Source organism: Ochotona curzoniae, unplaced genomic scaffold, assembly GCF_017591425.1.
Source record: "Ochotona curzoniae isolate NIBS_2020 unplaced genomic scaffold, NIBS_Ocur_1.0 scaffold_4683, whole genome shotgun sequence".
Classification (NCBI taxonomy): Eukaryota; Metazoa; Chordata; class Mammalia; order Lagomorpha; family Ochotonidae; genus Ochotona; species Ochotona curzoniae.
In genome coordinates, this window is record NW_024467121.1 from 12,999,775 (window position 1) to 13,027,638 (window position 27,864).

The 27,864-nt window shown below is 43.1% G+C and overlaps 1 protein-coding gene across 1 annotated transcript; it reads right to left on the reverse strand.

The window, feature by feature from the left end:
• Window positions 1–270: 270 nt before the first annotated feature.
• ASB13 (ankyrin repeat and SOCS box containing 13) lies at window positions 271–27,864 on the reverse strand. The gene is made up of 6 exons (XM_040968090.1): window positions 27,797–27,864; window positions 12,639–12,826; window positions 11,383–11,533; window positions 9,030–9,164; window positions 2,646–2,837; window positions 271–1,949 (listed from the first exon to the last, which is right to left on the reverse strand). Exons 1-6 carry the CDS (start codon window positions 27,837–27,839, stop codon window positions 1,822–1,824), a joined length of 837 nt encoding a protein of 278 aa, XP_040824024.1. The 5' UTR covers window positions 27,840–27,864; the 3' UTR covers window positions 271–1,821.

The following is a 27,864-nucleotide window of genomic DNA, read 5'->3' on the forward strand; positions in this document are numbered from 1 at the left end:
AGCTCCCTGTTTGTGGCCTGGGAAAGCAGTTGAGGACAGCCCAAAGCTTTGGGACCCTGCACCCGTGTGGGATACCTGGAAGAAGTTCCTGGATCCTGGGTTCTGATCAGCATAGCATCAGCCATTATGCTCACTTGGGGAGTGAATCATCGGACAGAAGATCTTCCTCTCTGTCTCTCTTCTTCTCTGTATATCTGACTTTCCAATAAATAAATAAATCTTTGAAAAAAAAAAAAAAAGAAACAAGTCAGATGAACATAAGGATGAACTTCATTCAACCATGTTTATTGAGCAGTAAGATCTTGTAATAAAGTGCCGTATTATGTAGAGATGTAATCAGATTTCATTTCACTGATAGAGTCAAGTTTCTGTTACAAAATTGAAACAACAGAACTCTCTTTTGACAATTATTATTACTACATGCAGAGACAAGGATTCATCTAGAACTTGTATCTAAGACTTAATCCAACAGAAGTGGCTCTTTTCAGTTTAAGATGAAGCCCTAATTACAATGGCTAAAGTCTTGGAGATGAAAAATACCCAGATCTATGGCCCCACTAAAGTCACCAAGTAGAGAGGTGAGCTCTGGTCAGGTGGCACAACTAACACTGTGTTGACTATCTCAATCTCATTCTAGGCCATACTCCCATTTCTAAGCATACTGTCTCCAGGACACTTGTGACCCAGCATTCACAGTTGATGCCTTCTCCATTCCCCCAGAAACCAAATATACCTAAACTAATTCCTGCTTTGAGTGACGAGCCTCATCTCTGTTGTTCAAAACACTGGAACAATATCCTTTCGAATGACACATTTCAGGAGACATGTCCCACGAGTATCCGAAAAATGAACAAAATAAGTGGGAGCTAGGGCCCATTGGGTTACAAGTATTAATGCCCACCAGATGCTGTCAAACTATATTACTTTTATAACTGTAAGCAATTAGGAAAATTTAGAGCGAGTGAATAACGAATGAAAATCCATCCCAGTATAGGCTAACAGCCCTTTACATTGGAAATGACTATTCTCTAACATGCCTTCATATTACCTTTTGATTGAATGACTCATTCATGAAACTTTAGTGTTATAGCCTACATGGCCTCTAAACATATTTTTTAATCCTACATAAACATTTTTCTAGGAGTTGAGACTTAACACTGAAGACAGACTTCTGAAGGAACACTGTGCTGGTTATGGGAAACAGAGCCTAAGCTATCCCCCAGACCTGGACGAAACCCCTGAGTGACAAATTCACCTGGACACAGATGGGCCTTAGAAAGTGCTACCTGCTGCTTCAGAAAAAAACCATCAGGGTGGCAGAATGTCAGCAGTGTGGGTAGGATCTGATGTTCCATGGGTGCAGCCTCTGGAGCACACTCACTGGCGTGCACCCAGAGATGGCAGCTGGCACCCAAGGCCCTGGTGCTTCTGTGGCATGCTACACAGACATGAAAACCAATAGCTGTGCCTTGCAACACCAGCCTCACCTGGCCTCCCATGCTCCCTGAGCTGTCTGCCCTGAGGAAGATCAGTGCAAAGAGGCACGCTGGTCTACTGGGCCCAAGCTGGAGCTGCAGCATAAGTTCCAGACCACCAGCACAAGGTTATACCTACAAGTGTGACCTGAGACACAGGACACCTCAAGAGTATAGAAATACTCTCCAGGGTTCAGAGTTCAGGCTGCTGAGGGGCTTAAATAAATGTTCTATCCATAGCAATTATAGGGTTTCAGACAAACAGGCAGAGCCCTCTCCTGCCTGATGCTGGGCACAGCAAAAGCAGCACGAGTCCCCAGGCTGTCCTGGTCCATGTGCCTGCACCTCAGTTGTAGGAAAGGTAATCGATGAGCCGGGGAGGGATGTTTAACTTGGCGATTTTCTCCAGCCCTCGGACTCCGGTTGCCTTCCTCAAGCTCACCCTGCAGAGCTGTGACAGGGTTAGAGGTGTCTCTGAAAAAAGAGAAGGAAGAGGTACCTGGGGAGGTTAGTGTCACAAAGGAGCACAGTATCGTTAAGCCTGATAAACACTGATATGGAATTGAAACATCTACCCTTCCCCCTGAAAATAGGATACACCCAGCTGGTCTTCTCTGGAAGCTTATCATAAAGGATGGCCAGGGACCCAACAAAAGATCAGAAGATAGAACTGGCTAACATTCACTGGGATTTTGTTTGGGAGAGCACTAGCTTTGGAGAGGTGTACGTGGGCTTTTTGGTATGTTTTGGGGGAGGTCTTTTGATTATTTCTCATTTGTTATTTTTGAGCCATTGTATGATACTTTAGTGTACAGATTTATCAACAAAGGACTTGTCTGCAGCTAGTAGGTTCATTGATAAAGCTTCTAACAAAACAAGGCTCAGGCCAGAGGGTTGGGTTCAGGGCAGGTGCTAGCAGCCAGCTCCTGTTGCTCCATGCTAGAGGCTCTACTCTCCTCAGTGAATGCCACAGATCACAGGGAACCCAGGGAAAACGGGTGCATGAACATAGACAACTACAGCAGATAAAGCATTCAAATGTACATCCAAAGGGCAAAATTTGAGGCCCAGGCCTAATACGAAGCTTTCAATGGATGCACAATGAGAACTAGCAAGCTGGGAACCCCAGATGAAAGATGGAGGTGCCCGATAGCATGACGCAGGACTCACTTTCATAGTACTCAAAGCACTTGGCAGGGGCACTGCTGCTCCACGTATAGTCAGATGGCTTCTTCCCACGGTTGTCCCGGGCGTAGATGTTGCCGCCAAACTCAATGAGCATCTCAATGAGATCCACGTTCTTCACCTTGGCAGCATGATGAAGGGCTGTCTCATGAAGTTTTGCTGCGTTGACATTGGCCCCTGGAGGCCCAATGCAGAAATCACATGTCACCAAGGAAAGAACTTACAGCCAAGACAAAACTGCCTTCTACATCTTCATCCAGCACAGTAAAAAACAAACAAACAAATAAAAAGAGCCAAAGCAATTCGTATCCAGAAAACAAACTCAAGACAGACTCTACCATAGTACACTCAAAAACATTTTTCAAAATGCCAAAGCAGCACTTACTTTTCCTTTCCTTATGAGAGCAGAGTTAAACACAAATAGTAATGGGAAAGAAATGTAACTGCATATAGAACCAAAAAGAAGAAAAACTACACAAAAACTTTCCTCATGAATTAAACATCAGCTCAGACAACCCAATGCAGTTTGCCTCACCAATCCTGAGATTGCTGGAAGCTCAGGCTGAGTCACCCCAGCACTCAAGAACACACACATTGCTTCTTCCTACTGTGGGCACAGCACAGGGCTCTCAAAATATTGATGGAATGAAGGGATCAATATTTCTTACACATACATATACCTCTAGCAAGGGGAGAATAAAGAGAAATCAGGTATGTGTCTTTTTAGGTACCTAAAAACTTAGGGAGTTCATGTCAAGACTGCACTGTGAATTCAGCTCCATCCTCTGTATCCTTCTAGTAGACACTGAGAAAGACATGAAGAAATGACAGCTAAGGTACAAATGCAATGGCAGAGTAGCCTAAGCCTCTGCCTTCGGCATCAGCATCCTATATGGGTACCAGTTTGAGTTATGACTATTCCACTTCCCGTCCAGCTCCCTGTTAATGTGCCTGAGAAAGCAGTGCTTGGGAGTGTGGCTCAAGTCCTTGGGCTCTTGCACCCACATGAGAGACCTGGAAAAAGCTCCTGGCTCCTGGCTTCGGGTCAGCTTAGCTCTGGCTGTTACAACTATCTGGGAAGTGAACCAACAGATGAAAGATATTTCTTTGTCTCTCCCTCTGATTTTCTGACTTCCAAATAAAAAGAGAAAATCACAAAAATAAAAAAGAATTGCTAGCTAAATACAGTACTTCTCAATGCAATAAAACTTACGATTTTGATAAAAATACAATTTGTGTAAATCTATTCTTAGAGCCTGGACATAACTGATTCTACACAGCAGGGCTGCTGGGACCTCAGAGCTATTTAGAAAAGAAGTATCAAGTTCTTTGAAGTTGATCCCTGAATAGAACTAACAAGAGAAAGGAAATTCAAGAGAAGTTATTTTAAATAAACCAAATAACCTGACCAGGCTCAGTGATCATTGGAATTTGAGGTGGGCACTTGGCGTAGTCAGTCTTGTTCTGCTCCTGCTCATGCATGTCCCTGCAGGCAGCAGGCGATGGTTCAACTGTCGGGTGCTTGATATCTGCACGGGAGATCTGAACTAAATTCTCAGGTTCTGCATTTAGCCCTGGTTGTTGCAGGCATCTGGGGAGTTCATCAGTGCATGTGAGCTCACTCCCTGTCTGTATTCTGCTCATCCTCTTGCCTCCCTCTCTGAGATGTATGTGCATATGTGCCTCCAAAATAATTTTTTAAAGATTTTTTTTAATGTGAAAGATTTTTATAGAGAGAGGGGAGGCAGCAATATCTTCCATCTGCTCATTCACTTCGCAGATGAGCATAACAATCAGATCTGAGCTGATCTGAAACTAGGAGCTAGGAGCTTCTTCCAGATCTCCTACATGGATACAGGGACCTACAGCTTGGGCCATTCTCTGCTGATTTCCCAGTCCATAAGCAGAGAGAACTGGATTGGAATGAAGCAGCCAGGACACAAACTGGCACCCATATGGAATACCAGCACTTGCAGGAGGAGGATTAAACTGCAACACTACTGCACTGGGTCCAATAGTTTACTATAATAAGCAACAAATTTAAAAAAATCATACCACTAGTATGTCACCACTTAATGGCAATGTCAGAGAATTTTACTGGACTATTTGCTCAGCTTCTTTAAAGTCTTTTCTCTAATCCCCTTATAATCTTCTTGTCAGATGACTTTAAGGAAGATGCCATTGTATACAATCAAAGATGGCCATGCCCTTAGAATGCCAGTTTACACACTGTTTTTATCAAAACTGCTATTGGTAATGTCTTGAAACAAAATGAATATAAGGCTATTATAAATTCTAGTTGCGCCAATTCTAAAAAAAAAAAAAACCCTCATTTCTGCTTTGTAATAATAATACAAAGAAAAGTTTTTCCATTTCCAAAACCAAAACTCAGAATTTAAGCCAAAAAATGCTTAATATATATGTAAAGTTTTCTATTTTACAGAAATGTATTATGAGAAAATATTAAAAAACAATACATTTGACAAAAGAAACATTTTTCTCAACAACAAACCACTATCTCACATCAGGGGTTTTCATCCCATACTTGCCTATAAGATTAATAAATTTAATTGTATTACAATCATAATGCAAGTAAAAACATTAAATGCTAAATGCACAACCACAATGAAAAACAAATCCTAAGGCCCACAGAATCTGTAGTCCAAATAATTCGTCTACTGTCATTAGTTCTGGCATCTTGTTGCCAACTAGGAAGGAAAGTGATTATTTCTAATTTAGCAATAGAGAAAGAGGCACAAGAGAAGCAAAACTACTCCCTCACAATCACAGAGAAAAGTGGCAGGAAAGAGCTGTGAAAACTTTTCCCTCCCTTTCATGCTGTTGGCTAGACAATTCTTGGGCAAGGTGGCTCTTGCTAAGGGCCTTCCCAAGGCACACACAATTGGATCTTTCTAATATATGTTTGGTATTTTCTGGTTGGAGGCAAAGATAGGAAGGTGAATATGGAAGGAAGCTAGAGTCATCAGCAGCAGTTAGAAACTCCAAGCCAGGTACGCACACATCAAAGTGGGCAGATGGACCTGGAAATATAATGTTGGATAAACAAAGAAGAAATAGAGTAAGATATACACCTAGTGCCATCTATGTACATTAGAAATGCCTGCCTTGACTGATGAGCATTTTACAAAGACAAAGAGATTTTAAAACACAGACACATATGGAAGAGGGAATGTAGGCACAACGGAAGGAAAGAAGGGAGGGAAATGGGGAAAAATAAAGTGGCTTTACATGAAGCAAAGATGCGAATCGGTCCAGAACTAAGAAGTGTGAGAAAGAGACAGAGAAGAGAAACCAGCACAACAAACATCATCTAGACATTAAAATCTCTCAACTGCACATGCTTTGCAGAAACAGGTCAAAGTTGGTTCATTATTAAAACCCAGACTTCAAAGAAAAATAGAATCAAACTGGATTCAGAGTAAAACCATGGCCAAGTGAAAGATGCAAGGACTTTGTGATACCTGGTAGCATGCCAGGAACCAGCACAATAAAAAACACATAGCTCACTTTGTGCTTTTGCAACAACAGACTGCCAAAGGATTGTGACAAGGAGTGTGCTGAAAGTGGCCACATAACCACAGCACTGCTTCTGAAGGCTTCCTTTGGAGTTAAACATTTACTGGGAGTGATCAGATTAAAAATTACTTCAGCATAATAACTGGACTTTCACCTTTCCTAGCCTTCCTCCTTTGCAAATATAATCTAGTTCCTTGACTTGTTCTCACTGCCTACAGAGGGAACAAAAAGAACAATGGTCTTTGTGTCTATCCTGTGGAACACAACACAGCTCAGCTTCTGCAGCAATGCCCAAGTCCTCTCCAGTTCACGTACAAAGACAACTACCTGCATCTAGGGGCCTGGTCCGTGGTTTTCTTTAGATTTTTCCAAGGGATCTGTTACCTGATTCCAAAGTTTAGACTCACTATATTTAAAATATTCATTTTGAGTATACGGAGATTCTGCCCACATCTTTGTTTGAAATGTCCCAACACGAAAAAAATAGTTCCAATGGTGGGAAAATGAGTATGCCATTTGGTTTGACATGGAATGTTAAGAATATCAGAGCTGAGAATAATCAAGAAAAACATTTAGAACTGATAGCTTGACAGCATCAGCAAGCATCAAACCAGCACTGACAACCATACTGTTTTCTCCAAGAAGATCTTACTCTTCTTTAATTCCCATGTAAGTAGAAACACCCTTTGAAAGCTTCTATAAAGCCTGTTCTATTTTTATATGGTTTCCCTGCTACTTTGCCCAGTACACCAACAATGTTGGCACCTTGCAAGACACAGAGTCAAAAATCAAAGTGGGGTCAGTAGGATCAAGTTAACCTCAGGTCTGAGTATGGGGCTCTGCTGGATCAACCTCTCATTCTCTTCCATTGGATTGGTTCAAATAACCTAGGCTTGAGTCAATCAGAAGACAAAAAAGTTTAAGCCAAAGAGGATCTGTTCAGGTTTTGGACACAGGACTCATCTTGGGCCAATGAACATAAGCAGAAGTATGCCTACAACATCTGGGAAACTACAACATCTGGGAAACATTTTCCCAGTCTGCCACAGATGGTTGGCATTGTGTTACAGCAGGTTAAGCAATTACCTTTGACACTCATATCTCATGTGGGAATACCTGCTTGAATTCACCTGTATTACTTCTGAGCCAGCTTCCTGACTATTGCTTGGGAAAGCAGTAGAAGATAGTCTAAGTTTTCCAGCCCTGTTTCCCACATGGGAAAACTGGATGGAGTTTCAAGCTCTTGATCAACCCTGCCTGCTGCGGACATTTGAGGAATAAAATAGCAAATGGAAGATCTTTATCTCTGTCACTCCCTCTCTATCATTTTGCCTTTCAAAAGAAAGTAATAAACTAAGAAAAAATCTATAACCTCAGAAAGTAAAATCTGGATTTTAAGTCTGAATCTACTATAGTCATTTGATCATTTATCTAAAGCCAGACTTATGTAAAGCTATCAGAGTAAAAAGCAGACTTGCAAAATTCAAAGAAATCAAAATATTGGAGACATGAGCAGGTCAGACTGCCCCTAAACCTGCTCTACTTCTCATCCTTTAAGTTAGATGAACGAATAAATACACTTCACTATTTAATCAGGTGCAAAAGGTTTGCTATGCCTTACAAAGGAGTTGCAACTACAAAGTCCTGAACAATACAGAAAGGGTGCTGTGTTCACATGGGATATTGAACACAGAAAGGAATTAAAGAAGACATGGAACTTGTGTGTTCTGAGCTCAGAAACACAACAGCAAGAACACTACCCTGTGTTTGGTACAGCCACCAGAGGAAGGCTTGGCTGGAAGACTAATGACTATTTATAATTAATATATTGCAATATAAAAAAAAAGTTTTACAACCCTAAAATTCATGGGAAACATCCACAAATTATACATTTGAAATAACAGGCATGAGAAAAACAGCAGCTGGTCCAAATCAGACTGACCTTGGCTGCAAGGGACTGGAGGGGAAACAAGGTCTACATCCCAACCTAAGGATCAGTTTACGGTCCCATGTGGCCCTAGAGGAACCAGGGGGAATTCTTTCCTCTCTCTCTCCTTTTTCTTGTTTAAGCCAGGAGAATTCTACATAAAATGGATCTTTTTCCACCGCAAAGTCTCCAAAGTGGTTCATCAAAGTAAGCAAGATTCTCCAAGAGAAAACTCCATATAACTTAAACTCAAATGTGTCACCTGGGGGAAACACATACTCTTCCTATTTCTGAACATTTTGCTTTTTGTCCTAGCACAGATGAAATGGCTGATCTGCAATTATCCCTCATTCAAACATTTTAAATTTGGCTCATATTTAATTCCTTGAACAATATTCTCTTGACCATGTGTTCAAATTTCTTGTACAGGCAGATCCTGCCCCTAATCCTCAGCTGGGTGAATGGATTGGTTTTTTCCCACCTTGGTACTCTATCCTGACTCTTTTTTGGACACCTGATAACAGCCTTAATTCCAGATGCTCCATTCTCCTAAACACTGCAAACTTCTTATCTCATGGTATCCTCTTTCTTAGATTCAGATAGCAACTCCATCAGGTGGATAGTTGTTTAAATTCTCTAAAAATCATCATTAGTATTAGTTGAGCACCGACTATATTCCAGGGTCACAGAAAACATTACCATGAATACTTCCAGCAACCTTGCACAATGGGTTTTATTTTTCCAGTTTTATGTTTTTAGAAATCGATGTCCAAGATCTCAGCAGGCAAGTGGAGAGTTAGATCCAAATCCTAGTCCACCTGAACCTGCCACCCGGTTCTTTAACAGGCACAGTGTTGGCAGGTCACGCACTTGTCAAATACCAGATGAAACAAACACCCACGCACCTGCATTGAGCAGCACTTTGACACAGTCCAGGTGCTCCCGGGCACAGGCCACATGTAGAGGGGTCCCAAAATGACAATCGTGTGCTTCCAGATTGGCCCCAACATCAATAAGAAGTCTCACACATTCGGAACTCCCTTAAAATAAACAGGAGAGGGTGGGAAACACCTATGAATTATGCACTGGAAATAATAAGCATGAGACGAACAGCAGCTGGACTAAATCAGATGGAACTTGGCTGCAGGGGACAGGAAAGAATATAAGGTCTATATCCCAACCTAAGAATAAATTTATGACCTTGGGTGGCCCTAGGGAATCCAGGGGAATTCTGTCCTTTCTGTTCTCTTGGGAAGTGAGATGATTCACAGCCCACTTGGCAGAGGGAAGAAGAGGAATGCTGCCCTCTTGCTGTGAGAACAAAAGATTTGAGACATGAGCCAAGAATGGGCAGAGCAGAGTCCTGGCAGCCCCTGTACTGGCAGGGGAGTACCCAGCCCATGCCGACAGCACATTGTTGGCCTCCCAGTCCAGCCTCTTGGACTGGATGAACTCCCTTGGACTTTCCCACCAACACTGAGAAAGCAGTGGGACATGTTCTAAGTACTTGGACTGCCCTCCAGCCAGATAAAGGCTACCATCTTCTCCCTGGCTTGGCTTCCTGTATTTCTAATGCAGTGTGGATCAGTTAGGAACCTTCCTCTCACCCTTCCTCACAAATTCTGCCCAGCTCTATCCTCTGATCAATCACCTCTTCACTATTGGTGGTTACCTAATTTACATCTCCAAGCCTAAAACCCAGTCTCACCTACAAGTCTGATGCCCGTTCTCCTGGATATCTCAGCTACTCTAGTCCTCTTTCCTCTCGCAGAGCCCCTGTTCTTGGTCACTTCCTCTGAGCCAACCCATCACTTCCAGCTCAAACCTTAGTCATTTTTTTTACCACTTGTTCCTCTTGCTAATACTAAATCCTACTGAATTTTCCCACAAGCCTTGTAAATAAGTTAACACCACACCAACATCCTACTTTGTTGTGTGTCAAGATCATTACGATAGTCTAATTCATCCTTCTGCTTCCAAGATATTCCCCAACCACCATTTGTCTATCTCTACACAGATGGCCACTAAACCAAGCGTGCAACCTTTGTTACCCTATCATTCAATATCAACTCAAAAACCTCTTGGCAACAATCTTCAGGTGCTAAAAGATTATCTCATAACACGGTAAAGCTACAAATACCTTTAGACTTGCAAGACCTCATCTCTTGATCTCCGTATTTCTGCCAGACCCTCTGATTATATTGTTCAAAGCTTCTTTTTCTCTAACATAAGTAAAACTTCACTTCTACTCTCAAAGAAAAAAAAAACCTCACTGAATAAATTGGGGGATGAAACAATAGAGAAGAAAACCCCAATACTGCCCCACAGAAGAAGGCACACCCTAAACCCCACATCCAAGAGAAATGCATCCAAAGGCAAACACTTTGCTGATTTCTCAAAATACAGGATATAGGATTATATATATATATATATATATATATATAGAGAGAGAGAGAGAGAGAGAGAGAGATTATGACATCAGTTAAGGGGCCTACATCCCACATACGAGTACGTGAGTTCAATACCTGGCTCTAGCCCCTGGCTCCAGCTTCCTAATAATGTAGACCTTAAGTAGTAGTAATGATGGTTCAAGCGGTTGGGTCCATGCAACACATGTAGGAGACCTAGACTAAATTTCTAGCTCTCAGGTTCAGCCTGACCCTTAAAATTTCCAGTCCAATTTATTGTGCCCCTCTACTGAGACCTTGAAAATCAGTGACACAAGAAAAGGAATATTTCCCTGTATCTGAAAAGATTCTCTTATATTTTCCCTCCATCTGAAATCTGCCCATCTCTGAGGACAGTTGTAACCTCACCTGCTCCCTGAGCCTCTGAGACAACCCACTCCTTGAATGTGCCCAGGCTCAGCCATGCTTGAATCTTGCTCCTCTCCCAGCTAAGACCAAATCACTGTAAACACTAAAGAACCACTGTAGAGTTGATCAAGTTATCAGAAGAATTCTTGCAGACAAATTCCAGTGTTCACATCAGAAGGATTTTTGGAGACTTCACTGCAGGAGGGAATCCTACGGGCAACACAGGATTCACTGCCTCCGAGCCCTGGATGAAGGTTTTCCCTCTAAGAGGAAAAGCTAAGATTTTCTACAGTTGAGCTATGGAGATCCAGAACCAGATCCAAGTCTCTCCTAAGCTAGCGCATGGGTTTCCACTTCTGTCTACACTGCATCAGCCCTTCCTAGGGAGGACACTTCAGAACCCCAGTATGGTGAGCAGCTCTGTTTCCACCCACCAACTCACCACTCATGCAGGCCTCGTGCAAGGGGGACGCTGTATACAGGGGTGGATTGACCTTCGCTCCATAGGACAGTAAGAGCTTCACACACTCGATGCTGCCTGAGGCACAGGCGTCACAGAGGGGAGTGCTGCCATCAATGTTGCGGGCATCCACCTCACAGGAAAGAAGATACAAGTGTCAAGGGGGCAGGGAAAAATGCCATGCAACTTGCTTTCACCATGGCTTGCTATCACGAGCTAGGGCACTGAGCTAGGCAAGGGAGTTCAAAAAGGAAAATGCATGGTTTGGGGGATACTTCATAGCCTCCAAAGTACAAATGTCATCCTGTTTGGGGCTTTTCTTTTGGGAGGGGGCAGAATAAGCTCAGCCTCACCCTCAACATCACCGTAAAACGCAGAGTAGAAAATATATCTTATATCAAGCCTCAGCTAGAAAGATGCCTAAGATGGCTTAACATGTCTTTTCCTAGTGTGAAAATCATAGACCAGGAGAAAGCAAGTCCCTAATTAGAAAACTACTTCAAATCTGTGCAAAGTCAGCTTCTATTTGGATACTCAGTACAACTTGTTCCAGTCCAAGCTTGCAGAAAGAGTAAATAGTGCATGGTCTTCCCCTCCTGGCCTTCTTCTCCCCCATTCCTTGAACAGGAGAGGGGAGCCGCATTCCTTCAGCATGGTGCAGGGCAGGCTCCTACCAGTTCACCAGAGCCATGTGCTAAATAACCAGAAATTCTGCTAGTCAGAAACAGCTGGCAGCTTAAAGCAAACACAGTGTGAAGATTTCTTCCAGGAAAAGCAGCAAAATATGTCTGTTCCGTTGTTTTCCTTCAGAGTCAGTTTGCTAACATTCCATTGAGTATTCCTGAAAGCTGGAACCCTTCTCTTTGCACCCTAAGCATCAGCTTTGCAGTCTCAGTCAGGTCTACCCACCTAAACGACCAGTCCAGGATGTAGCTGGCCTGCCTGGGTCCTGCTCCCTGCAGAACACAGCATTCCCACGGACATTTTGCTAAAACCGCCTTCTTTTCAGCCACCAAGGACTTCTTAATTAATAGTCCACAAGCACTTTCTGGCCCTTAGTTTCCCAGTCTTTGATGTGAAACTGACACAGCTCCTCCTTGTCCACCTTGGCTTCCAGCATATTCTATTTTGGCCTTGCCTGCCTTTCCTTTGAGGTTTCTCTTCCTCTGGAGTCAGTCTCCTCCATTCCTCTGTGCCGCTACAGCCAAGCAAGGAGTCTGTCTTAAAGGGCCACTTACCTGGGCTCCAGCTGCCAGCAGTAGCTGCACACACCTAGCCTGGCCCTGCAGACTGGCTGCATGCAAGGGCGTGATGGAGTCTACCGTGACCTGGTTAACACAGGCACCGCTCTCAATCAATCGTTGCAGCTGCAGGCTTTCACCTCTCTGGGCAGCCTCATGGACAGGGGTGCGTTCCACCCAGAAACCTGCAAAGGAAATGCACAAGATCAAATGCAGTGTTTTCACTTCTTCCTTTCCAATGGGGATGCCTTTTATTTCTGCTTCTTGCCTGCTTGCTCTGGTTTGAACAGAAATCATGAAAGAAGACATCCTTATCTTGCTATTGACCTTAGAAGGAAAGCATAAGGCCTTTTTTCAAAACAATTTTTTATTATTATTGTCTCATTATACAGTTCTATAGGCTCTGGGATTTCCCATCCCCCTCCCAAAGTTCCTTTCCCTCATTCCAATTTCCCCTCTAGTATTACAACGAATGGTCCTTCATGAACAGCCATAAGTCTATCATGCTGTTATTGAGGTGTTTCCTGACATTGTAGGCAGGGACAATGTTGGGGAGTCCAGCATCCTACTGTTAGTATAATTTTAACTGTTTCATTGGGAGTTCATCTTTGGTCTGGATGCAGAGAGACATACTGCACTTTGTCTCCACATCTGAACACATCAGTCTCTGCTACACCTGCATTATACATCCCCTCAAATACAAAGCCAGTGAACACAGTCCACAACAGGGAGAAAAAGGATAAATTTTCATTAACATGAAGTTAACAAACATGCTACAAAAATACCAATGTGTCACTAGAGTGATGAAAAAGAAAATCAAAAACCTTGTAGAAATTGATGCAATTGCATGACCCTTGAGGCTCTGGGGAAATTACAATTAAAACTAGAACATCATTGCATATGAGATGTAGCAAAAACAGTAATGAAAAGGACACTTACAATGTCAGGTGTTTACAATCAAACCATTTTAAGTTTCTAAAATTTGTATCAAAATAACTTTATTTTAAAACATAAATTTTAGTTGAATAACTTTCCTATTATTTTATTTCATTTATATTAAGGAAACAAGCTTCAGGTATTTCATTGACAAAGATTTAAGAGCATAATGATACTTCCCACCTGAAGGAGAGGGAGGATAGGAGTGAGAAGAGGGAGAATAGGGTGATCTTTCACTATTAACTTCTGTAGTTTGAATACGATTTGACTCCCCAACACATGAAGATGTCTAAAATCCCCAAAGTCACAGGTTCATAGTACAGTACTACAGGGGTGGAAGCTCAATCTAATTGTGGTGCTTAGGTACTGAACCTGGTGGTAGGTTTATGAATATTTGGGGGCCGGCCCTCAGATGGTAGCTCTCATCAGAGGATTGATTACAAAGCCAAGTTGTAGCTAGCTCATGGGATTGGCAGAGGATCCTTCCTCCTCACATTCTCTACCCTTGCCATGCTCATGTCCCACCACATGGACTAGCCGATGGAACCTACCCAGTTTTAGACTGGTGAACCTCCAAAGCAGTGGACCCAAACAAATCTTCATTCCTGCAAAGGTAGCTTATCCTAGGCACTGCATCATGGTAATGGAAAGCTAAGACAGTGTTGTCAGCTTCGGGCTTTTCATAGATGCTTTTTGTTGTGTTGAGGGAGTTCTTTTCTGTTTCGTTCCTTGAGTGTTCTTGTTACAAAGGGTGTTGAAGTTTCTCAGATACTTCTTTTGCAACTGACGAGGTAACTAGGTAGGCTTTCTTCCCCCTAATTCTGTCTACACAGTGTGTTAGTTTAATTGGTTTCTAGGCATTGTGCCAACCCTGCAATTTTGAGATAAATCTAATTGTTCATGGTGCACAATCCTTTATGTTGCTAGATTTAGTTTGTTAGTGTTTTGTTAAAGATCTCCCCATCCACATTCATAAGTATAGCTTTCTTGTAACCTATTTGTTTGGTTTAGTATCAAGATGATACTGATAATCAAGGTAATCTTACAGAGTTTAAGAAAATGAAAAGACAGGGGGAAGGCAACATGTGGCCATGAGGCATGAGCACAGGAAATGTTACCAGTTAGCAAAGGGAGTGCCCAGACCTGATCACAAGCTGTTCCCAGACCAGGTGTGTGGAACTCAGCTGAGACAAGATCCTCCCCTCCCCAGTGACTGCACCATTTCTGCTGGAGTGATGCTTTGGAAATCCAAGACCTGTGTTCTTCTGGCAAGATCCCTCTGGGACTGGAACTCTGCCCCTACATCCTAGTGCCACCACCACATAATTAGTCTCCTGTGCCCTCCTCTCTCTCTTCACTCCTACTAATGCAGTTAAGTCAAAGTCTGTCACATGGGACCTACTCATAATCTTCCAATAACTCCTTTCTCCAGGATGAAACCTAGTCCTGTCAGCCACCCTGACTCACCCCACAGCACACGCTCTTGTCTCCAACTACACATGGTTCAGTGTCTGATGGTTCCATGCCTCCTTCCCCTGCATGAAATGCCCTCCTCCATTCCAACTCCCTTCCAGCTGAGTGAGCCAATTCTTCCTCATCCACTAAGACTGAGTGGCATGTATGAGCCTTCAGGAAGCCTCCCAAGCATGCAGTGCACCGCATGCCATCTCTGAATCCATGCTGGCTTGCATTCTTCTCTTCCTAGCCTTTTCCTGAAGGCACCTCAGGGCAGTACCACAGTTGACACACAGGTATTCAAATGAATAAACACTGCACAGAAACATCTTTTATTTCTCAGACTAAACTTCCTACCCCTATCATTGGATCTACCCCTGCCCCACTGAATCACAACCACTTTCCAACCAACTTTACAAGTCTACCTTGTCCCAGACAATGACCTGAGACCTAACACAGTTTTGAACCCCGACTCTGGCTCTAACAGGGGCTTGTACATTAATTAAAACGGTTTATGTTGTAACAAGGCCAGGGTTGCAGCCCCTTGAAAACGGAGTGTGTGATAGTTTGTGGTCCAGTACTGACAGATGGACTTCAGCTTATTCCTGCCTCCTCCCTGTGCCTTGATTCAGTATCGCTGTGATACTGGATGACTAAGCAAGAATCATTACCTTGAAAGTCAGAGAGTTCCATGGTCATCATTTACATGTTGACTCTAGGTGACTACGGGTCACCTCAAGAAGGAATGACATGTACCAGAAAACTTCCTCCCTACATTTCTGCCCAAGACATGACCTTACTGATTCAGTACATATGCCAGGTCCACACCTTGCTGGCTTCATGCTCCTATATCCCTCTAATGTCCTGACACCCGCACATCTGACAACCAGGCCCCATCATAGACCCTAGCCTATCCTTTGCAATTGAGAAGTCCTAACTGAGTAATTCAACAGGTTCAGTATCAGCTTGCCCTTAGTGGCAAGTCTCAGGAACCACACAGTCCATGAATTCAAACCCCATCTCTGTCACTGGGGACTGTCACGGTGAGCTTAAAACTAACCCTCTTAAAGCTTCCATTTCTTTGCTGATAAAATGATACTGATGTCCACACAACATGGTGGCTGTGAGGCTGGAATGAAATAATGCCTAGACACTATTTTACATCATGCCTGGCTACCCGTAATGACTCAGCAAGTGGCAAAGGCTAAGACTATCACAGAACCTTAATCATTATTACTTCTTCTGTTAGTCCAGTTTGGACTCTTGTGCTTGTTCCATTACCAGTCCCACCTTGTACTCCAGCCCCAGTTACTGATCCTTGTCTAAGTCCTTGGTGACTGACTGAGTGGCTGCCCAATCTACCTGCTCACTTCCTGGGTCCTCTGAGACCAGAGCCCTGCAGTCTTCATAAATTGTTCAGTAGTGAGTCAGGGCCTGCTTCACAGAGCCAAATTCTAAAGACCTAAGAGTCGTTCTGGCTGGACGCTGCCAGTAGCAATAAATAGAGTTGAGTATTTGTACAAAACAACACAACAAATCATTTATGTTTCTGTTTCTTTTTCCTTTCCCCATCCCAGAGAATTTATTTAACAGCATCCTACTTCATCTTCCTTGAAGTCAGAATCCTGATTTTTAGAACCCAAGCAGAAGCTGTTCAGCCCTGCCTGCTGTGGAACTGAGCTTAGCCCAGCCGTTTTCAAACTCTCCATAGATCACCATCCATGCTTCTCCAGCTAAACTCATTTTGGTGGTCTTGATGTGGCCCAATCACGACCATGACTATGATCTTGATTGGGTTCCAAGCCACTATACCTCCAGTCTAGTCACTTCTCCATGGTCAGTAGCCCTGCTCCAGTAGGGAATACTTTCAAACACCACCAAAGACACCTTCAAGACAAAGCTGACTCAGATTGTTGGCTTGGAATTGGGTCACAATCTGCAAGAAGCACTCTTGATGTTGCTAAGATTATGAATTTAATTCAAAGGAAATCAATAAAGGAAGACTGGGGTCCTGGCCGCAAAAATGTCATTTCTGAAATGAAAACAGTCTGCAGGTTCTGGGAGAAGCCTTTCCCCATAAATATCTCAGTAAACATATTAGAAATGGTGAGGGATAACCCTCTTATATGACCTATCAATCAATACAGTGCTGTGAGATGAAGAGAGGAGGTCAATCAAATAGGATAGGAAACAACCACAGAACAAGATCAGGCATGGAGTGCCATGAGGTGAGAGGGGGCGGTTTTGTGAAGGCTGCCCTCAATAAGCTGTAGAACTGGGAAGTCAGCAAGTCTCCACTGACTTACCTGCCAGATAGTTAAGATTTGTACACAGATCAAAGAATCTTGGAGATAAAAAGATTCTTAGAAATCTTTTCCCACCCACAGTTCCAGAAAGAATGGCAAAATGCACCATTTATTCATCTTTGGCAGTTCCCCAGACTGCATTATGACAGTAAAGGAATAAAAAGGGTGAGGGAGGTAAACTGAAGATTCATTTATTTTACTTGAAAGTCAAAGTTGCTGAGAGAAAGGGAGAGACAGAGAGAGATCTTCCATCTGCTGGTTCACTCCCCCACATGGTTGTGACAGGTAGAGCCGAGCCAGACCAAAGCTAGAAGCCAGAAGCTTCTTCCAGGTCTCCTACTTGGGTCCAGGTTTCAAAGGCTTGACTCATCCTCTGCTGCCTCCCCAGTCCAATAGTAGAGAACCTATATAGCACTTTCTTTTTTTTTTTATTGTTGTTTACATTGTATTATGTGGTACAGTTTTATAGGCGCTGGGGATTCCCCCCACCCCTCCCATACCCCTCCCCCCATGGTGGATTCCTCCACCTTGTTGCATAGCCATAGTTCAAGTTCAGTTGAGATTCATTCCTTGCAAACACATGCCTAGCATAAAGTTCAGCGTCTTATTGTCCAGATAAGTTCAGTGGCCTCTTGGGGAGACCTTCTCTGGTCTGAAGGTAGGGCTAACAGAGTAAAGATCCGGTCAGTTAAAAGCCCCAACAAAACCTCAGTATCAATATACAACATTATGGAATTAATTGACATAGTATTGGGTAAACAATATGTTAAAAATAATGCAAGTTCCATTCTTCGAAACATCTGGGTTGAGACAGTATCAATGACAGGTTCAAAAAATAACAAACAACCAAACAAAAAATTACAGGTTAAATCAAGGCAAACATGTGGTATCTAACTTTTGGGATTCGCTCATTTCCCTTAGCATTATAGTTTCCAGTTGTGCCCATTTAGCCACAAAGAACTGCATTTTGTTTTTTTTAATAGCTGAGTAGTATTCCATGGAGTAGATGAACCAAAGCTTTCTTATCCAATCTTCTGCTGATGGGCATTTCGGTTGCTTCCATGTTTTTGCAATTACTGATTAGATACTAGACAGTGTTATGCACTAGCCTTCCACAAACAGAGGTTGTGTTTCCCTCCCTTAACTTAGTTTCTTTGCAAATTAACTTATTAAAATTAACTGTCTAAACTGAAGTCATGGAGCATCAGGTCCAGCCAGCCCCAAGAGTCCCTGATCATAAAACTCATGAAGTCTATGATGTGCTCAATCTTGTCTTTAGGGTTTCCCCTTCCATTCAGGACACCAGGCTCAGAATCAGAAGTGCTTACCACCTGACTGACTGAAGTCCACTTTGAATCATCAGAATTCTCAAAAGTGAGTCAAGCATCTGGCACAGTGGCCATGTAGGACACAGTATACCATATCAGAATGCTGGGTTCAGTGGTCTAGGCTCCCAGTGCCAGCTTCCCGTTACTGTGCACCCTGAAAGCTAGTCAGTGATGGCATGTGTACTTGGGGTCCCTACACCTAAATGGGAGATTCAGATTCAATTCCTGAACCCCTGTTTCAATTAGGCCATTTCAGTTGTTGAGTCTTTTGAGGAGTGAACCAACAGCTCTCTGTGTGTGTGCTCTTTGGGATAAATAAAATTCCCAAAAGTACATGAGACTGCTGACCAAAGAAAGAAGAGCACCAAGTACAAACCAACCACAGACCTGCATATTAGCTGAGCAAGTATTCCTCAACTCCGATTTCAAGAGATATCAATCTTCACCCCTCTCCCAACCCCTCACTTCACAAATAAATACTTTTTTCCCCAACTCAGATATCAGTGACTGGCTTGCTTCACAACAGAGAGGACAAACCAGACTCCTTCCTTATAGACCCTCTCCCTGTCCACATTACTGGCTCTGCTGGTCGGAGCAATCATGGCCCCTGTGTACTGCTTAGATGGGACAATGGATATAGTAATGTTGTTTCTGGTTTGTGTGCTGTCAGGAGTTTCAGGAGAGGTGAGGCCTAGCAGTAGTGGAATGTGGGCAGAGAAGCCAGAGAAAGGTGAATGCAATTTTGTAAGTGTGTCCAGGTTATTCGTTGCATATCTCTTGGGATAACTTATATTTGGGGAAGCTGGGACATTGGTCTTCAGTTAAATGGATAAACTTAAGGATAATGACCATTTGTTCTTCTTTGGATTATGTTTGGTTGGATTATGATCGGTTGGATTGCCGTATGGACTTGTGATTTACTATTGTGCTCTATTATCACCAAGCTTAGTTAATAAAGACTCCTTAATAAACCTTACACATATCTGGTGTGATCTCACTCGCACCCTGCAACATTAGGCATCAATTAAGGATCACACATGAAGAAATTAAACAGCCAGGTAAAAAAGAGCAGCTGTTCCCTCTGTTGAGGGCAGTGAGAGAGATCACCACAAATATGGAGTTTTAAGGAGGAGTCTTTATAGCCAAAGCTTGGCAACAGAGGCTACCACTACACTCAAGGACCACTGCAATGTGCAGCCAAAGCCACAAGTTTTTAAGCTCTCATCCTTCAAGCAGCTTGAAAGCCACATAGTATAGATAAAGTTTTTGTTCAAAGTACAAAAACATTCAATTAACTAAGTGGCAGGAGGCAGGAAGGAATCTGCCAGAGCCCAGAGTTTCTGTGTAGTTAATTTAGCCTAAGTATCATGCCTGGCACAAGTGGGGTGGAGCATGCACAGAGCCTCTGGAGCCATTTCTGAGCTGTGCATTAACTTGAGTAGCTCACAGCAGGCAAGAGAGGTGGGCCAGGAGGAGTCTCCTGGAGCTGTTTCTGTGCCATCAATTCAGTTAAATGGTGCAGAAGAAATAGGGCAGGCAGAGAGATGTTTCCACACAGTCTAAATCTTCCATTAATTCGGCAAGCCCACTGATACACGGAGCTAGTCATTATCTGACTGTACCCCATCAAAACCCAAAGAAAAATAAAAAGGTATCCAAGGAGAATTCTCCTACAATAGCCAGTGCTTAGTTGCAATAGTAACATACCCATCATAATGTAAACACTAAATACCTGATTTAAACAAAAATAATATTGGAGGAACATGGATGGAAACATGTAGGGAGGGATTGAAGCACCCACTGGGTTGAGGCTTTAGCTCTCATAGCGCTAAGTCAACAGGGAATACAGCACTTAAAAGTCAGGAAATGAACCACACTACTGTTTAGACAAACGAAGGTAAATTAGATGCACAGCGAAAAACACTGGAAATGGTAGACAGTGGATAAGGAAAATAAGAGAGAGATGATAATGGGTGAAAATGAAGTTTTCATGATGTATTACATTTCTGTCACTTGCTCAACCATTTTTACTAGGGTTCATTTCTACTTCAAGACCCTAAAACTTTCAAAGCAACTGATGTTTTACAATGCTGTCTCTCAGATTTTCCAGTCATGACCCAGAAAGAGGTACAACCCACCAAAGTGATCCAGACCTGTATTAAGGGCAACACCAACACTGGGGCAGAGGGGGTGAAAAAACTGTCCAAAGGTCACCCTTCCCTTCATTACAATGCAAAGAACCCCAGCCCTGCAGGCACCCAAGCCTTATTACCCTAACTTGCAGTGTACAAAATAGTGTATTTCTGAACAGCAGCTACAGTAGCTTGTGCCCACCTCTGTATATGAAAACCAGAGCATCCCCACTTCCATATAAATTCTGCCCTCTGTTGCCGCTTGCTCAGGGAAGTCACGGCTTCAGAAATGATTCTGGCCCCTTCATTTGATGAAGATAAATTACTTTGTGTGGTAAAACACCCAATCTCACAGCCTGGCACCACTGATTCTTTTTTTTTTTAAAGATTTGTTTTTATTATTTTTTTATTGGAAAGGCGGATATACAGAGAGGAGAGACAGAGAGGAAGATCTTCCGTCCGATGATTCACTCCCCAAGTGAGCGCAATGGCCAATGCTCTGCCGATCGGAAGCCAGGAGCCTCTTCTGGGTCTCCCACGTGGGTGCAGGGTCCCAAAGCTTTTGGGCTGTCCTCGACTGCTTTCCCAGGCTACAAGCAAGGAGCTGGATGGGAAGCGGGGCCACCGGGATTAGAACCGGCACCCATATGGGATCCTGGGCATGCAAGGCGAGGACCTTAACCACTGTGCCACTGCGCCACTGCGCCGGGCCCAGAAGTCCATTTAGTTTTGACCTTCCATCCCTAGCAGGTCACCATTTCTGGAACTACACAGGTATCTTTACATATCCATTAGAGCCTCCCTATAAATCTGCCAAGTTCCACCTCATAGAGTCAAATCCCTCTGGTATTTGAATCAGTGCCTTTCAATGAAATCTAAAACTACCAAACCATGCAGAATTCTCCTTTATCTTCTAACAGAACACATCTGTCTGTGCTTGTACTTAAAATTGATATTTTGGGCCCAGTGGTGTGGCCTAGTGGCCAAAGTCCTCACCTTGAACGCGCCCCGGGATCCCATATGGACGCCGGTTCTTATCCCGGCAGCCCCACTTCCCATCCAGCTCCCTGCCTGTGGCCTGGGAAAGCAGCTGAGGACGACCCAAAGCTTTGGGACCCTGTACCCACATAGGAGACCCAGAAGAGGTTCCTGGTTCCCGGCTTCGGATCGGCATAGCACCGACTGTTGCGGTCCCTTGGGGAGTGATTCATCAGATGAAAGATCTTCCTCTCTGTCTCTCCTCCTCTCTGTCTATCTGACTTTGTAATAAAAATAAATAAATCTTTTTAAAAAAATTGATATTTTAATTGCAATCATGACAGGATAGGTGGATTTGTTTTAGCCTATGCTTTGAATATCTGTTCATTTCAGCAGGTATGAGAGGCCATTTTACACTGTAGGTTTCACAAAATACTGAGAAGCCAACAAGCAGATCTCAAGTCACAGCAATTTAAAATGCTTTCTCACCTTTGCCTACTAATCACCTAAGCCTATACTATCCATGAATGTAGCCATGGAAAGAGCAGCCAGATAATTAAAACTCTCTCATCACCTACACAAATTTTACTATTTAAGATAATTGCTACTAAGCATTGTTCATAATAGCTACACCATGGAAACAATCCAGTGCCCATTGATGGATGAGTGGATAAACAAATATGGGATACATGTACCATGGAATTATTCAGCCCTAAAAAGGAAAGCAATTCTGACATGTGGAATCAGACAGATGAAACTTCAGGACATGATGTTATGCAAAGTAAATTAGTATTAAAGAGATAATGACTGTGATTCCACTTCTACAATGTACCCAAAGCAGTCAAACTCATGGGGACAGAAAGCAGAATGGTGGTAGCTTGGGCTAGGAGAAGGAAGCAAGAGGAAATCTAATGAATGCTCAATGTCAGCTTTACAGGTTGAAAAGACGCATGGTGATGGATGGTAGTTATAGTTCCACAACACTATGAATGTGTCTAACACCATTTAACAGGACATATAAAAATATCGAAGATGATAAATTCTGTATGATGTGTATTTGATAATTAAACATGAAAAATAAACAGATACTGACAATTGGTACATCTTAAACTACTTTTTACCCAGACCTTGATCAGTTTGCTTTATTACGCTGCCCCAGACTGCATTTTGATGAGATTTAAATCTTTTGGAAAATGGAAATGGAAGACAAAACATTTCTTCCTTCTTCCTTTCCATCCAATTGTACCATATCACACTAATTAAACTCTTAGTTGACATCAGCATTGATCTCAGCTTTCCACTTCAACAATACAAGTGGTGAGATCAATTTGCTAAAATCCAATATTTTCCAAAGGTAAGTACCACCCAGGAGGCAAGCAAGCTGCAGTTGGCCTGGGTCCTGCAATGGCCTTAAGCACAAAGCTCTTTTATCCACAAGGAACAGGAATGGGATTCAGCTGGCATTCCTCAGCCCAGTTTCACAAAGGACCTTATTAGGCTCTCAAGAATGCCAAATTCAGGGTTGGTGGTGTGGCACAAGGGGTTAAGCCTTCACCCATGATGCCAGAATCCCACACCTAAGTGGTGGTTTGAGTCCTAGATGCTCTGCTTCTGATCCAGCCTCCCACTAATGCACCTGAGAAAGCAGTAGAGGATGGCTCAAGTATCTCAGCCCCTGCACTCATGTGGGAGACCTGCGTGGAGTTCTAGGCTCCCGACTTTAACCTAGCACTGGTCTTTGTGATCAATGGGGGAGTGAACCAACAAATGGAAGATCTTGCTCCCTGCCTCTCCACCTCTCTGTGTCACTCTGTTTTTCAAATAGATTTTTACAAACTTTTTGAAAAAGTGGCAAATTCACTGGATATATAAGTCAAGGGAAGCATCCTGATGTTGGCCTGATTAAACCCCATTTGTAACGGCCATTTGGGGAGTGATCCAGCAAATGGAAAATCTCTCTCTCTCTTCCTCCCTCCCTCCCTCCTTTTTCCTTTCCTTCTCCCCATCTGGAACTCTGCCTTCCAAATATATATAGATTTTTAGAAATAAAAAAGATTGTCCTCTGAAAATAGGGTTTATTTACAGACAATGGAAATGATAAGCCATCATCTACAGAATTAAAAAAAAATACATATTCCCCAAAACATGCCTTTCAAATAAATAGATTTTTAGAAATAAAAAAATTATTGTCTTCTATAAATAGGGTTTGTTAATGGAAAATGGAAATGATGAGCCATGCAGAGCAATAACTCATTCCAAAATCCAAGCTGAAAATATCGGGCTGAAAAGCTTCAGGGAACAAGTCCAAGGGCAATAAAGGTGGCTGCAGTGTCTCCACAAGACAGCGATGCAATGTCTGCACAGCAAGCTACCGCAGAGCAGATCACTTTAACACTTCAGTTTACTGCTTGACACACAGTAGGACTGCATAAAGGATGACTGTAAACAGTCAAGAAGACGAAGTTTCTCACTATGTTGTTGCCATCTGATTTTACGAATTCAAATCTACACCCCAAAATATACCTCTTTTTGTGCCTGAATGCTTGTGCCCCATGCTCCTCTCTACTTCCAAAAACTGGCTGCAGGTAGGGTTTGCATTTTTACAAGACTTTCTCTAATTCTGTTGTCCTCAACTTCAGTCATGTTAGAATCTCTGGGAAATATTTAAAATGTGAGGTGCCTAGACTGTAACCCCAAAACCATAGGACTCAAGCATTAATAGTTTTTCAACATCCCCAGGGTATTCCAATTTGCGGCCAGGATTACTGTTTTGTGGGTTCTTTAGCCTAGAAGAGTATCACCCTACATTTTTAATTCCCATAATTTCTAGGGCAATTTTCTGGTTTCTAACGCAAGATGCACACTGTCCCTGAGCTTCAGCTGAATAAACTTCCAAGACCTTCCTATTCTTTAGGGCAGCAAAGTTATACTTAAAAATTAAAACAGATTTATATCTCTACAAATGATGACTGCTACCTGGCCACAGCCACTATTTCAAAATTCCATTGGGTCTTACAAAAAACCTAAATGGATTTTTAAAATTTTATTGGAAAAGCAAGGAGACAGAGAAAGAGATCTCAATGTACTGGTTCACACTAAAAAATGCTGCAATAGCTGAAGCCAGGCCAGGCCAAAAATAGGAGTCAGAACAGTGGGGTCTCCCACATGGGTGGCAGCTGCCTCTTAGGTGGCATTTGGGAAATAGGAAAATGACCCAGGACACAAGAGCAGGCACCCCTAAGCAGTGTCTTATCTCAACCATTATGCCACACATCCACCACCAGATTTTCTTCTTTCATTCTTACTGGCAATACAACACAGGGACCAGCGAGTTTTTTCTACAATACAGGACATTTCTGAAATGTCCAGAGTGCATCTTTCTTTACCTTGGGAACAAAAACCCAATCTGAAAACATTTACCTCCCAGCCATGGCAATGATTATCTAAATCTCCCAGAGAACTCTCACTATTATGTTTTGTTTTGTTTTTTAAACCACACCGGGCCTGGCCGCGTGCCCTAGCAGCTAAAGTCCTCACCTTCAACGTGCTGGGATCCCATATGGGTACCGGTTCTGATCCCGGCAGCTCCACTTCCCATCTAGCTCCATGCTTGTGGCCTAGGAAAGCAGTCGAGGGCGACCCAAAGCTTTGGGACCCTGCACCCGTGTGGGAGACCCAGAGGAGGTTCCAGGTTCCTGGTTTTGGATCGGCACAGCACCAGCCGTTGCACTTACTTGGGGAGTGATTCATCGGACGAAAGATCTTCCTTTCTGTCTCTCCTCCTCTCTGTATATCTAACTTTGTAATAAAAATAAATAAATCTTAAAAAAAAAAATCAAACCCTTCTGACTCAACATAAGAATCAACTTGCATACACTTTCCTGGGATTGTCACTGAGCAGGCGCTACAAGCCATGCCTATGTTCCTGAGACCCCGGAGACAAAACACATTACTCATCATGGATGTGGTATGACGTAGTCTCGGCAGATGTGATGAAAAGTACTTTCTTTTCTCCCCCTACTTTAAGCCCCCAGAGGCTTAAAGAGTTCTTGGCTGAGGGGTGTTTGATGTTGTGGCATAGCATGTCAAGTGGCCACCTGTGACTCTGGCATCTGCTTCAAGTCCTGGTTGTTCCACATCTGATCCAGTTCCCTACTAATGTCCTGGGAAAGCAGCAGAAGATGGCCCATCTACACGGGGCCCTGTCACACATATGAAAGATTATGCTGAAGCTCCTGGCTGCAGCTATCAGGGTAGTAGACCAGTGGATGGAAGATTCTCTCTCTCTCTCTCTCTCTCTTCACATGTGTAATTCTTTCTAATAAATATATAAATCTTTTAAAAACAAAAGTAGTAAAAGCGTATCTTTGCTCTACTGAGAGGAAAAGAGTTCTTTCTTGGTTGAGGATCCCTAAGGGCATCAGAAGCTCACCTCGCTTAGATCCTCAAATTCCTGAAGACATTTTTTTCCTCTTCCATCAGCCCTAAACCTCCAAGACAGATTCTTGTATATGGATGTCGAATGTGGGAACCACTTTTTCAACTAAGCAAGTAAACATGTTTAATCAGATTAATAATTATTTCTTACATTTTTCTAAGTAAAAAGCACTAGATTAATTTTAGGATGTGATTCTCTTTAAAGTCCTGTAATTGTGACATATGTGGGATGTTACAATTAAAAATGGGAAACTTCTATGTGTTAAGTTTCTGGATGTTTTATATAGAGTTTAAGGTCAGAATGTTAAAATGGGTTAAAGCTCTTACAGACGGCCTCTCTGCAGGGATAACAGTGGGGTTTCAACAATAAATATGTCATTAGGACATACTTTTGCATAACAAGATTGAATAAAAACCATGACAATGTCAGAAATACAGGAACTGAAGAAGCTGCACATCCACGAATTTAAAGGGTGTTTTTCTTCTACAGAAATATTTCTCTAGCAAAATGCAGAAAACACATTGACAAGTGGCAATGGGGTACTGAACCCTCTACAGAAACAAAAATAGTAAAGTAATAGTTTAAATCAGTTTGAATGGCCTTCATTGGTTAGCTAAGTTCGTTCCTTATTCCACTGAGCCAAGCAAAGGGAGATCACACTGTCAGGGTCAAAGTCTGTGCTTGCCTGGGGTGGAAGGTCAGACCAAAGCAGATGCTTATTAAATACCTTTGATCTTGTTGAAGGTGGCTAGATTGCAAAAATCAATGAAAATATCTTTGCAGTGCTATGACTGCCTTCAAGTTTTTCACTGTTACTTACACTGCTGTTTTTAGCACTGTCGTTTTGCTTCCCAGATTGTCAAAGCACTTTGACTACTCATTTCATTTGCCATATTATTATTTCATAGGCAGGGAAAAGTTGGCTTCCTGAAAGGACTCCTATATGCACGTTCCAGTTTTATTCAGGCACAGACAGCATGGTGAAGTAAGGTCACACTGTTCCGAGTGAGTCAGTGCTGGTGTCCCAAGGTCTCTCTGCTAACTTCACTTGGTCACAGCTGAGTGTCTCTGTAGGATGCTCACGACACTGCACCACAGCCTCCCAGGCGCCGGGGAGACAGACTTTGCTGCTGCCCCTGTACAGTCACTGCCCGGGCTGTCCAACAAATAGGCCCGGGGAGGCACTTCTCACTCTCTTGGTTAAGTGAGCCTCGGCCCTGCACACATCCCGCATCATCTCAAACTTTGGCGGCGCTCCAATGGGTCTGCGGTACTGAAATCCCACACCTGGTGGTGCGTCACACGCAGGAACAATCCGCCCCGCAGTACCCTGAGACTTGGTGCGGGACACCGGAGCTCCATCCAGATGCTTGGGATAAGCAGGAAAGTGCTGTCACCGCAGATCCCCCACCCAAGCGTCCCGACTACAAACTCGGAACAGGGTTCACCCACCTCACAGACAAAGCCATCACCGTCAGGTGTGCTTCTTCACAGTCCTCCAGAGCCGGCTCCTGCAGTTCTCCTTTCCACGCCAGCCCTCCAACCCCCTGCCCAGCACCCTCTGCAAGCGCCCCGCACGTACCCACGTCGCCCAACAAACAGCTGTCAGCGGCTCGGGACTCCATGCGTTCGCTGGCCGATCCCTCTGCA